The 14,354-nt window shown below is 26.4% G+C and overlaps 1 protein-coding gene across 4 annotated transcripts; it reads left to right on the top strand.

Moving 5' to 3' along the window:
- Positions 1-2,115: 2,115 nt before the first annotated feature.
- Positions 2,116-13,814, top strand: LOC132946257 (uncharacterized). Of its 4 annotated transcripts, none has more exons than XM_061016157.1 (9): positions 2,116-2,795; positions 3,037-3,119; positions 3,242-3,409; positions 4,333-4,747; positions 4,853-5,112; positions 5,273-5,434; positions 12,675-12,806; positions 12,879-13,263; positions 13,324-13,814. In XM_061016157.1, the coding sequence occupies exons 2-9, from the start codon at positions 3,046-3,048 to the stop codon at positions 13,474-13,476; spliced, it is 1,749 nt and encodes a 582-aa protein (XP_060872140.1). In that variant the 5' UTR covers positions 2,116-2,795; positions 3,037-3,045; the 3' UTR covers positions 13,477-13,814. The 4 variants fall into 4 exon arrangements, with proteins under 4 accessions (XP_060872140.1, XP_060872139.1, XP_060872142.1 ...); XM_061016156.1 differs by having other exon boundaries at positions 2,135-2,672; XM_061016158.1 differs by lacking the exon at positions 2,116-2,795 and adding an exon at positions 2,844-2,867.
- Positions 13,815-14,354: the final 540 nt, after the last annotated feature.

Genomic DNA, 14,354 nt, shown 5'->3' with positions numbered 1-14,354 from the left:
TTTTTTAATCAGTACTTATTTACTATTTTAATTGTTAACACTAATTATTAATTAAGTTTTTTGTAATTAATATACTGTATTTCAATTTTAAGTTCTTTTATTTTTTTATTTCATATTGTTTATTTATTATTCTATTTTATATATTTATTATAAATATAAAATATTGTATTATTATGTTGTTTCTTGCCATTTTCAGTATTTAAAATGGATATATTTTGTTATAATTGATACAAAATATTTAATTTCATGTTAACTAAAGTTGAAAAATATGATGGAAACATATTATACTATATTATTTATTCAATAAAGTTTTATTTGTGTTTATAAATAACATTTAATATATATAATACTTAATTGTTATTTAATTTCAATTTCCATCTACCATTATGACGTTATCCCAGGTAACTATATAGAATTTTAAACGCACGACTTTTTAGTTGAATAAAAATCTTAATAAAATACTGAATTCCTTTGTATAAAATAAGAAAGTTGATGTTTATATCTATTTATATAAAATGCATACTATTTGTACATATGTTGACTGGGATTGTATGTTTGTGTCCAAATAATGTATGTGTTAATCTAAAATAATACATTTTTTGTCAATTCGAAATAGAAACTATTTATTTTTTTATTGAAGGCAGTGCTGTTTTAGCTTTTGGTGTATGATTTACTTAACAAGTTGAGGACTTGTTGATACTTTTAAAATATAAAAATTATTTTTTGGTTGTACCATAAAATAGATAATAGTTTATACAGTATATACTATGGACTAAAAAGTAAAAAACATTACTGCCTGAGGTAGATTCTTTCGACAGAATGTATGTTTTAGAACACTTCAAAGTTTAAATACAAATTTGGACTAATAAGTGTGTCGTTAATGTATGCAAAAATGTATAAAATACAGTTTTTTGCGTTATTACTTACACACTCAAAATGATAGCGTGTGTGAGATGTTAAGATGATTTTATCATAACTAGTTAGTGTGAATTACTGAATAAATTGTTGTCAATTAGAATTATTGAAACACACTTACAAAGTATAAAGTTAATCAGATAGGTGAAATGTCAATTTGTACACAGCATCCTCAATTAGTATTTATCATGATTCATGAGTCACGACGTATTGATATCAATATTGCTGTAATAGGTCAGATTTCATATTTATATTTAATCACTGTCTCTTACAACTGGCCTTAATGCTTTATAGTTCATATTATATCATTAAATGTATGCATAAAATTAAAATGTTATTCGTATTATTATTACTTTTTTTTGTGTTGGGAACTTGTAGTATTGATTAGGAGGTACATTCATTAAACTGACGATTTCTCATCGATCCATTTTCTTATTTTATTGTGACTTATAATTCAAAAACGAAAAACCGTAGTAATTAAAATTTTCACAAAATGTTTTTTATTATCATATTATATAGATACATGATAACATTTTCAAAAAATATTTCGAGTTTCGACAATTTTTTAGTTATATAGGTAGACATTTTTAATTATCTTAGTTGTTAACCTCATATTGTTGATAAAAAAGTTTGAAAATTTAGTATTATGTTTGTCGTAATTTATTAACATAGCAACTTAAAAATCTTAAGGATTATAGGCGAGATTTTTTTTTAAAAGCTATTGAAGTTCAATAATATTCAAAAATTACGAAAATTTGCAAATCATTTTGTAGTTAAAAATATATAAAATGTTTAATTTTTCTAGCTAAGGAATGAAAATTAAACACAAGTTTTCTACTTGCTCAGAAGTAGTTTGCACTGTAACCAAAAACTGGAAAAATTATGTAAACATATTTCTCTTCTCCACTAAACGTATATGCCAAGGTATGTCCACCTTGATATCAGTGGCGTGTTCATGGTGATGTAAAGGGGCTATACCCCTCCTCGGTTCCAACACCGTTGATCTTGTTTATTATAGCATTAAGTAGCTATTTAAAAAAAATATCTCACCAAAACCCTATAGCCCCCCCCCTCCCTCAAAATCCCCGGTCACTCCACTGCTTGGTACATAATATACCTACTTTAATCATAAAGACATAAACTACATTTATTAAGTCGTCCGTAATATTGCGAAAATTTACATAAATATTATTAAATACATAATATAATATATCATAATATAATTTCATAATAATATAGCCGTGTAAATGGAGTGGTAACTAGTAACCACGGTTTAAAAATGCGGTAGTATGTACAGTAACACACTGGTATACACACAATATTTTGCGCAAATCAATAAAATGCCACTCCGCCTGTATATACTGGCATTTTGCCATTTTGGCATATTATCGTTTTGTACGGCAGCACCACACTGCACACTGCACGACAGAGCGGACGGACGGAGACGACAGAGTTGTTGTACTGCTGCAGTGGTGCACCATTGCGCCGTTGTCGTATGCATAAAGTCCTGTCCGCGAGGACAGCTGCAGCTGCAGCTCAGTAGCTCACTGCCGGTAGTAAAAACCGTATCGCCGCGATCTGACGTCATTCGTCCGCGAGTGTGTGGGGCCGTGACCGACCGACATTCGTACACACTGTGCGTAGCCGTAGCGTCATTTCGATTTGCAGTTCCGCACTGAATGGTGATAAATCAAAATTCAGGCGAATATTGTTATCGAGCATTCGAATTTCGAAGCGAGCGCTGAGCGCTAACACAGGTGAGCTCTCGGTTCAGTGTTTCACGTAATAGTACCAATTTGTTTTTGTTTTTTTTGTAACACCATTTTTGACAGCTTATCATTGTTTTGACGTACAATAATATTTTACTAAACGAAGGTCCGGTAGGTACTTTCATTTAATTGTTTTGCTCTATTGGTAAATTTTTTTTTATAATGGTTCCATATGTCTGAAGAGTGAGTCAGTGTAATCGTAATTATAATTATTAGGTATTTCACAACACATTTCCATGACACACGAAATATTGTACTAATTGTTACACATTGAAAATATACGTACTTGTTATAAAAAAAATGAAAAATTTTACTACCTAATTATTTAAATTTTTTTTTTTTTTAATTTTAGAATCTCAAAATGGGAATGAGTAAGAGGACAGCTCTGCTGTCGGCAGTCATAGTGACATTTGGTCTTGGTACACTGTACTTGGGGTAATTATAAATTAATAGTTATTATTATATAGTAATATTATAACGCATTTATACACTCCTGATGAATTTACAACACAAATACCTATTGTATAGATATTTAAACGATCTTGTTTATCTTACAGATTGAATATGAAAACTCCACGCCCTCCAAAAGATCCTAATAGTTGGGACATACTTATATTCACACAAACTTGGCCAAACACATTATGTTATTCGTGGAAAAGAAGTAATCCTGCACACACATGTAACTTGCCATCCGACAAGAATATTTGGACTGTTCATGGCGTATGGTTTGTATAGTTTTTATTTCTGATTTCTAGTATGTGAGAGCTATATTAATTTTATACTTTTATGATACCAGGCAAATGGCTGATGACATTAGTCCAAACACAGTTTTATAAAAATACTTCATTAAATCCAATAATCTTTTTCAAAAATATATGTGAAATGAAAATTAGATTTAAAGAATTCTGTCCTGTTTAATTTCCTAAGTGTTTAAGTGCAGACTATATGTCTATATTTAATTAAATTATATTTTTGAGAAATCGGTAGGTACTTATGAAGATGGTGGGATCATTTGATCTAACCAAAGACCAAAGTTAAGGGTTAAAAAAAGTAGTGAAAGTTTCTTATTCAATAATTGGCAAGCTATTACAACTTGTTACGCTATACCTTTATTCTATGTTTATAGGCAATATAAAAAATATTCAGAAAAAAACAGTTTATATTTGCCTTAAGATAAGAAATGTCAAAAAAAAATATATCATAGTTCAATAAAGAGCTTGAGCAGTTAGAGTTTTTTCATTCTTTTCTGTATTATTAGTTCATAATTGAACTATATGTTTTCAACAAATTTTAAATTTAATCTTGGACTAAATTAAAATTGAGGTTGAAATTATAATTGGACTTCATTTATTGAACATACCATCTTTCAGCTGTTTAGATTTTGTTTTGCTTCATTCCTTTTAGCAGCACAAGATACAATTGGTTTATGAGAATAAATTTGAAAGCGATGAAAATAAAATGTATTATTGCATTTAAAATATTTTGTAAACATAGCGCCCAACTATGTTTACTGAACATTTTTCTACAGTTATTGGTAGTTTTTTCTTAGTATTTAAACTAGTAAAGGAAAAAACATTATTAAACCAACACATTTAATGTAACACACTAACACCGGTAATCAATGTTTAAAATCTATTTATTTTTTTAGGCCTACAAAACTTGGAACAGTTGGTCCAGGATTTTGTAACAAATCTTTGGTGTTTAATCCTGCTTCTATTTATGGCATAAAAGATAAATTAAATCAATATTGGACAGATATAGAGATTCCACCTAGTAATACTACTGAAGGAAATTTTACAAGCATTGATACATCGCATAAAAAAGAAAGTATTTATTTTCACGAATGGGAAAAACATGGTACATGTGCTGTAGCACTACCAGCCTTAGACTCAGAATTTAAATACTTCTATCAAGGAATTGAATGGTCTGAGAAGTACAATATGAGGGACGTTTTAGACAAAAGTAATATAAAAATAAATAGCACATTCCATGTAGATGATTATTGGAAAGCAGTGAAGTCAGTTTTGAAAACAAATGCATGGATTGAATGTGAAACCAAACATGTAAGTTTATAGTTATAGTACAAAAAAATAATTTCTATAACTAATGATCACTCCAAATAATTTTAATAGTAAATTTAAAAATTATGAGATTAATTATTTTTATAGGATACAAAGGAACAAATGTTGGCCGAAATAAGGATATGTTTTGATAAAACTTTAAAACTAATTGATTGTGATGGCATTATGAAACCTAGAAAGGGGCCAATGAAGAAGTCTCATGCATTAACTAATTGTGATACAAAAAAACCTATTTTGTACTTGGATCATGTTCCAGAACTGAATATTTCTACTAATACTAATTCTACAAACTCTAATTCTACTTCTACAGACGCTATTCTTACAAACCCTAATTCTACTGTTGATGAGTAAATTACAATTATATTTATTGACTAATAATTTGCTTTTTTTTATTCCATCTATTCTGATTTAAATAAAATTAACATAATCTATCTATAGTATACTGCTACTAATCGCATGGTGATAAAAAAAAAATCCAAACAACTTTCCAAAATACTATGTTTACAGGCACTCAAAGCACAGGTTAAAACGAAAAGTATCTGATAGCCCAGATGAGTGGATAACTAAAAGTCCTCGTCAAATTAACAGATCACATTCATATCAGCCTCGCACAAATTCTTCATATAATCAGAATTTATATCGATCAAATTCATACCCTTATATACCACGGTACATATCTATTTAATACATTTGTAATTTAACACACTAAAAATCTTGACGGTTTTATTTTTATTTAATCGTTAAACAACATTAAATTATTTAAATATTTTCTATTTGAAAATATGTACTGCTGGAACAATAATAAAGATACCTAATAACATTAATATTTAAACCAATAAACTAAGAACTCAGATACATTACTAAACATCAAGTAAAAGCCAAACAGAATACTTAATCCACCTGGTGTTGGGTACTATTTTATTTTTTTATAGATTACTATTCTTGCTTTGCTCATCTTGGTATGGGGTAGTGTAATATTATTGTAGAAAGCAATGATATATCGTTAGAAAAATAGATTCTGTGCTCTAAATTTAAACACTTGCTGATATTTTTTTCAAAATTTTTTTTTTGAATGCATGTAGCATTTCCTTTTGTTTGAATAAGTATAATTATAAGGATTTTTTTTTAGATTCTGAGTGGAACAATGAATGTATTAATTTTACAACAATGTGTGTTTTTTTAAAAAAAATTTTTTGTGTCTGTCATCACCTTTTAGGACAGTAAAAGTGCTTGAATTTTCTTCAGCAGTATCTTTTCTGATAGGAAAATGAATCTAGTTGGTATTTTGGAGGGTCCAAAGTAAAATTTTTCCAGTAGTTTTCAAAAGCACCGTGAAAAATTAAGGAAAAACGGGAATTTTTACACAATATTGATTTTGTTTTTGGTTTAACTCTTAAACAAATGACCGTAGGTACATGAAATTTTAACTGAATGTTTATATTAGAATTTTCCATACACCATAACATTTTCCAAATATTTTGACTTATTTTGAGCTATTTATGGACATTTTCAGTTTCCATTTTTTTTGTTTTTTTTTTTCTATAAATATCAATAAAATTTTATTTGTTGGTTAAAAAAGCTTGAAAATTTAATAGAAGACCCTAGTGTATTGTTTTAAAGACAGATGAAAAAAAATTGAAAATCCATAGTCACAATTTTTTTTATAAGCATTTAAGTTCAAATAATGACAAAATACGTAAAAATGAAAAAAATTTGCAAATTATTTTGAGTTAAAAATTCATGAAGAATTTTCTTTTTAAATCTAAGATTTGAAAATGTAATACAAGATTCCTCATAAGTTTTTCTACCTTTATTAAAAAAAATGTCTACAAGTAAGTCAAATTCAATTTTTATGAGCGTTTGAAATTCATATTATTACAACATTCGATATTCACTCGATTTCTTATGTAACAATTTTCTTATTTAATTGTAATTAAAAAACGAATGACTGTAGATACTTGAAAATTTCACTGAATGTTTATTTTATCAATTCTTATACTTAATAACATTTACAAAATATTTTGACTTGTTTAGAGCTGTTTACAGACATTGTCAGTATTCAATTTTTTTAGTTTTTTTTGCTATAATTATCAATAAAATTTTATTTGTTGGGTAAAAAAGTGTGAAAATTTAATGCAAGGCTCCTGATCTACTGTTACAATAGCAGTTGAAAAATATTAAAAATACATGGACACAGTTTTTTAAATAAGCTTTTAAAGTTCAAATTTAAAGTTTAATAATTATTTTGAAGTTAAATATTTATAAAATGTTCACATTTTATAGCTAAGGATTGAAAATTTACAAAGTTCCACGTAAATAGGTTATATATAAATTACTTTATTCACCATAATATCATCAAATATACTTGGTAAAATCATAGGCTGACTGACCGTTTTCGCTCAGAATCGTTTTTCTTATACAATGATTTTATATCATTGAATTCCAATTTAACACCATCCATTACAGTGACCCACTTGTAGCCTACTGTACAGCAGAGCAACATACACTGACCCACCTTTTTTGACATGAAAGAGTATTGATTTGTTAACGTATTTATTATTTAATTTTATAAGTACCATAGAATTGGGTAACTTTAAAATTACACTTATATTTTTATTCACCAGAGTACCATGATGATTTAATTTTTTTACCATGTCAATTTTTCTGAAAATTCTATAATACTTACAATAATTTTATAAATGTTTATGTGTTCACTTTAATCAATGATTAATTATTATGAATATCTAGTATATTCAGGGGCTAATTTTTTTTATAAAACAGGTATAAATAGAAAATTCTGTCCAATTTTGGTCTAATTATAAAATATTTATAAGTTATAGGCCCAGGCGGAGATCACTCATTCGCCACCCTAACCAGTAGCCAGTCCGGCCTTGAGTATAATATTATAAATCATAATTTATTATCGTTATTTATTTATTCATGTATATAAATGTCAATAAGGCCTAGAGTACAGAACATATTAACTATTACAATATTGTATAGTTGAAACATGATACAATATATGAAAGTAATTAACAATACATAATTAATTTACTATGTTTTGAATGTTGAATTTCATTATTCATATATCATAAAGAATAGAGAAATAGGAAAAGGATTTTAATTTAGCATATAAGTACAATTTTTTCATACATTTGTATGTATTTGTTTAAAATTGGCAATTATTTGAAGCTAGACATTGGATATTCACCCGTAAATTAACAAATCCTTAAAGGAACCTATAAATACAACGTTTTTCATATTTTGTCGTTATTCAAAAACTAATAACCACAAACATATACAATTTTTATCAACTGTTTATTTTATGATTTTGAACACTTCGTTTAAAGTTATTTATAGACATTTTAAATTTTTTAGTTTTTAATTCTGTAAATGTCAATACAATTTTATTGTTGCTTCAAAAAGTTTAAAAATTTAATCCAAGGCTTGTATATCGTAATAGTAGTTATAAATTATAATGGCAGTTGAGAAATATTAAATATCCATTTTTTTTTGTAAGTAATTAAAGTTCAGATTTTGACCAGATGTAGGAAAATCATGAAAATATTCAAATTATTTTTCAGTTAACAAATTATAAAATGTTCAATTTTTATACTAAGTATTGACAATTTGAAACAACGATTCTAGTAGTTCATACTGTTACCAAATAATTAAAAAAATATATAAATAGTTATTTTTACAGACATTTTAATTTCAAATTAGGACAAAATTACATATTAAATCTAAGAATAACGATTTTATTTATTTTGTTGTAATTAAAAAATATTATATGAAACTTTTAGAGCATATTATTATTATATTTTAATCACACGACATTTTAAAACGTAATATTTTGTCAAAAATGCATTTATCCTCTTGTTGTGCTTATGTCTAATAGTAAAATAAATTACTTAATGTTTTAAAATATACTTAGTAATATTATACGCTGACCGACCGTTTTCGCTCAGATTCGTTTTTCGCATACAGCGATTTTATATCATTGAATTTAAATTTAATACCATCCATTACAGTGACCCACTTGTAACGTACTGTAAGTACAGTAGAGTGACGCCCACTGACCAGTTTTTAGATTCTGAGAGAAGCGATGAATGTATTGATTTTACAATGATGTGTATTTTATTTTTGTTTTTGTATCTGTCATCACCTTTTAGGACAGTAAAAGTGCTTGGATTTTCTTCAACAGTAACTTTTCTGATAGGAAAGTGAATCTAGTTGGTACTTTGGGGGGGGGGGGGGTCAAAAGTAAAAATTTCCCAGTAGTTTTCAAAAGCGACGTGAAAAACAAAAGAAAAATTAAGGGAAAACGGGAATTTTTACGCAAAATCTGTTTTCGAGAAAATCGATTTTAGTTTTTGTTGTAACTCTAAAACAAATGACCGTAGGGACATGAAATGTTGACTGAATGTTTATAATTGCATTTTCTATACACCATAACATTTTCCAAATATTTTGACTTATTTTGAGCTGTTTACGGACATAGTAAATTTCCATTTTTTTTAGTTTTTTTTTCTATAAATATCAATAAAATTTTACCTGTTGAGTAAAAAAGCTTGAAAATTTAATAGAAGGCTCCTAGGTTATTGTTTCAAAGGCAGATGAAAATAATTAAAAATCCTTAGTCACAGTTTTTATTTATAAGCATTTAAAGTTCAAATTTTGACAAAATACGGAATAATCACGAAAATTAGCAAATTATTTTGAGTTGAGAATTCATAAAAATTTTTCTTTTTAAATCTAAAATTTGAAAATGTAATGTAAGATTACTCATATGTTTGTCTACCTTTATCAAAAAGAAAAATGTCTACAAGAAACTTAAATTAAATTTTTATGAGCGTCTGAAATTTATATTTTTACAACATTTGATATTCACTCGAGTTCTCATGAAACAATTTTTCTTATTTTATTGTAATTAAAAAAACGAATGACTGTAGATACTTGAAAATTTCACTGAATGTTTATATTAGCGTTTTCTATACAGCGTAAAATTTTGAAAATATTTTGACTCTTTTTGAGCTGTTTACGGACATTGTCAATTTTCAATTTTTTTTATTTTTTTTCTATAAATATCAATAAAATTTTATTTGCTGGGTAAAAAAGCGTGAAAATGTAATATAAGGCTCCTGATATATCGTTCTAATAGCAGTTGAAAAATATTAAAAATACATAGGCACAAATTTTTTTATAAGCATTTAAAGTTCAAATTTTGACAACATTTATCAAATTTATAATTTATTAATTATTTTGTAGTTAAAAATTTAATTGCATAAAAAAAATATTCGTGTCTATGTATCTTTAATGTTTTTGAATTACCATTAAGTAACGAAACTTACAAGGAACCTTACATTAAATATTCAAAATTGTTTATCGAAAATAATTTTTTTTTTTTTAAAGGGTAAGTGGGTGTCGCTTTGCTGTACAGTAGGTTACAAGTGGGCCGTCACTGTAATTGATGGTGTTAAATTTGAATCAAATTATATAATATCACTTTATACGAAAAATACGAAAAATGATTCTGAACAAAGACGGTTTGTCAGCCTATGTTATTTTATATAATATTTATATTGTTATTATTAATACAGTAGCCGGTAGTTGAACTAATATTGTTGCATATTTGTTGCATATTATTATATTTCAATATTAGTATATAATAATGTATATACTCAGGGCCAGTGTAAGGACAGTGCAACCGGTGTCCCTGCACAGGGCATCGCGCAAATGTAAGGCCTTGCGGAAGCTGTGCCTCAGAAAAGAAAATCATCACTAATATAATATTATAATTTTAGAAAAGATAATATTTTACAAACTACAGTTGAAATGATAATTCTGACATCCGTACGGTTATAATATGTGTAATCTAACTTTTATTTAAAATGTTATTGTACACATCGACAAAAATTTATAAAAATTAAAAATTGTTAACAATATTTAGTATTTACGATAGGTACATTGAAATTGAAGAGGATAAACAACGTAAATTGTAATTAGGTACTAAACTATGGCATCGTAATTAGGTTTCAGTCCATTTCAATATAATAAACTAATAACCTAATATGGTACTCACTTAACCTAAATCTAGTAGGTATTTAACAGAGCCTCTCGTAAATCTCTTTATTTATTTTTAGAGAGATTTCTGAGTGAAGTGAAAGATAAATCTATTTGGTTTACAATGATGTCTTTTTTTGTCTATAGTCTATAGACACTATTTTCGCGTAGTAAATTTTGTCCAAAAGTTACGTTTAGTCACTCTATAGTTCAGAAATGTACAAATTGTCCTTTTTAAAATGTTTAAATGTAGCATTTAAAACATAACACATAATATAAGTAAATATAATATAATACAGTGTAATAGAAGTTTTAAAATTGCATATTCAAATGTATTATATTTTTATTTATTTATTTAGGTATACCTAATTCGACAAAATATTATTTTATTAAACAATTTTGCACAGGGCCCCGCAGCTTGTAGCGCCGGCCCTGTACCTATATACTACAAAAATGTCAAGTACGCACGAATGAAAATTTTAAATTACAACAAAATAACTAAAATCGTTATTCTTGGTTACCTACTTAATATGTAATTTCGTCCGAATTTGAACATTAAAAAACTATGTATTTATATTTTTGACATTTTTTGGTTATAGAATAACCTACTTACGTTTAACCTTATTTTACATTTTCAATCCTTATCCCAAGTTGACAATTTTATAAATTATATTTATTTATTTTTGTTTTTAAAAGTACTGAGAATTTTTTTCAAGACTCCCTAAAGTACCAACTATTTGCCTACGAAAATCTCCTTCAAAGTTTTTGGTTAGAGAATTTTTTCTACTAAAAAAGTTGAGTTGTTTAAGCTGTACAAACCTATTCAAATACCTCGCCTAAACGCCTGAAATTATTAGACTGGTCAAAATAAAAATAATATTGTAGTTCATTTTCAGGCCCCCTCCCCAAATAAAAAATCGTGCGTACGCCACTGAGTCCTTAATAAATAAGGGTATATTTTATTACCTAATTTTAAATAAATATGCAATATTTTTAAAAACGATTTATTATACAATTTGTGTGTTACACCAGTGGTGACAAACCTTTTTTTCCCAAGGGCCAAAAAAAAAGAATTTTTAATTTTTCCTTTAGTAAATAGAACTGAATTGATATTGGTGATGGATAATGTTATCTTAATAATGTTTTAGAAAAACGTATATAATGATGAGGATGCCACGACACATTTTTTGTGTCTGATTAACAACATAATATGTAATTGACAATAAACAATAGGAAAAATAAAAATATTAATTTATATTTTATTTTACATAGGTTACTAACTTCCTAACTATTTTTAGATAAATATTTTTTTTTCAATTTTTATTTAATATTTTCACGGGCCGGCTAATAAATGATCGCGGCCCATAGTTGGGCACCCCTATGTTACACAGTTAAGTTATATATATATAGTGGCTATATAAATTTACGTGAGTAGATAATTTAAAATAGTGACTGTATGTTAAAATTAAATTAAGTGGACACATATAATAGAATATTGTATCATATAGTATGAGATGTATAATATAATTGACAATTGTTCGAAGTTATATCTAAGTTTTAAATGTATTGCATATTTGTTAAGAAAAACTTATTTATTCTTATATGAATCACATCAAAACAAATTTTTCTGTCATTGAGTGAATTGCTACTGGTTTCGATTTTACAGTTTTTTCTCGGAACCTTTTTTTTTTTTGTTGTTTTTGTTTAATGTTTGCTCTTCTTTTTTGTAGTGTTCATAAATATTATATTAAAATTACTTTTAGAATATTGTCTGGTGATGGAGAACCACCTTATGATTAAAATAAATGTCATGTATATTTATGTATTTTTTATTGCATGGATACAGCAAAGAATGGGATATATTGGTATTTTCTCAGTCATGGCCGTATACGTTTTGTCACACTTGGACTGTTAATTCAAATACTCACACTTGCAACTTACCAGCCAATCGTAATCAATGGACAATACATGGAATTTGGTATTTATATGATACATCTATATAATTAAAAATAGAATCTGTTTTTCTAAATTTTTTCTCGTATAATTTTAGGCCATCTAAAATTGGTGCCTTTGGTCCATCTTTTTGCAACAATCAAACAACATTTAATTTAAATGCTTTAAATACCATTATTCCTGAATTAAAAAATCGTTGGACAGAAATAAAAGAGTCAAAGACATGGACAAGGAAACAAGAAGGTGAACTGTGGAGACATGAATGGATAAAACACGGAACATGTTCTAAATCACTGCCAACTTTAGATTCAGAATTAAAATATTTTAATCAAGGGTTAGATTGGTCTAAACAATATGTACTGAGTGATTTATTAGAACAGGGAGGCATTAAGCCTAATGGCAGTTATCCTATAACTCAAATTTGGCATACATTAAGAACTGGATTGGGAAAAAACCCACATATCGATTGTTATTATGAAAGCGTATGTTTTATATTTAAAATGTTTATAACAAATAATAATTAAATTTATTTTATTTTTTAGCGTACCAACAAACCTTATATTGATGAAGTGCGTATATGTTTTAACAAATCATTAGAATTGATTGATTGTGATCCGTTCAGAAGAAACAGCAATAAACCATCTACAAATTGTCCTTTGGATAAAGAAATATTTTACATAGGAGCTGTAGTTTAATCTTGAAGTATTCTCTTATTAATATGTGTATGGTATGCTAAGATCAGTAAGATCTGAATAGAAGATAAGAATATAATGTAGTCATGTCACATTTAAATATAATGTTTCAATTAAAATTTCACAGTTACATTTTTAAATAAGTACAAAATATTCAAACAATATATTTTATTATAATATACAATATAATATTGTCTTGTTTATAATAATTTTTATAGTAATATGTACATTTTTAATCTTTTTTCACTAAATATTGACAGCTTTGTTTTAGTGAAGCTTTGTATTCTATACATTTTTGTTTTATCATTTTTAATTTCTATATTATATTTGTATATTTTGTATTCCACTTTTCTTCTTTATTCATATTATTAAAATTTGTATTATATTATATTCTCTTATTATTTTTTAATGATTTAACTGATTTATTAACTGATTTTAGATTTAGTAGGTATCTTCCTAACTTATAATCTATTAATTACAATATAATATATCAATTATTTTAACAAGTAAATAAATATTGCTAAAAGTTAAAAATACATTTAACTAAATAATTAAGTATTGAAAACAAACACTAAAAAAAACTATGACTCTGATTTAGATCTGTTCTAATGTATATTCATTTTTTTTCTACTTACTCATAAAATTGTATTATCAAATATTAATTAGGTAATTATTTCAATATATTATACTTACATAATATTATATTGTATTATAATTGTTTCTTACATTTTCCTTATTCTTCTTGTCAACTACTTTTAAATATTAATTATCTATCAATAAATATTTGTGAGATCTCAACAATTTATATTTTACTTCGTTCCAACTGGAATTTTTTTTAAATGTTCACTAGCTTATATTTTATTAGTTTTTCTAGATTTTTC

Source organism: Metopolophium dirhodum, chromosome 6, assembly GCF_019925205.1.
Source record: "Metopolophium dirhodum isolate CAU chromosome 6, ASM1992520v1, whole genome shotgun sequence".
Classification (NCBI taxonomy): domain Eukaryota; kingdom Metazoa; phylum Arthropoda; class Insecta; order Hemiptera; family Aphididae; genus Metopolophium; species Metopolophium dirhodum.
This window is presented reverse-complemented; position numbering and strand designations above follow the sequence as displayed.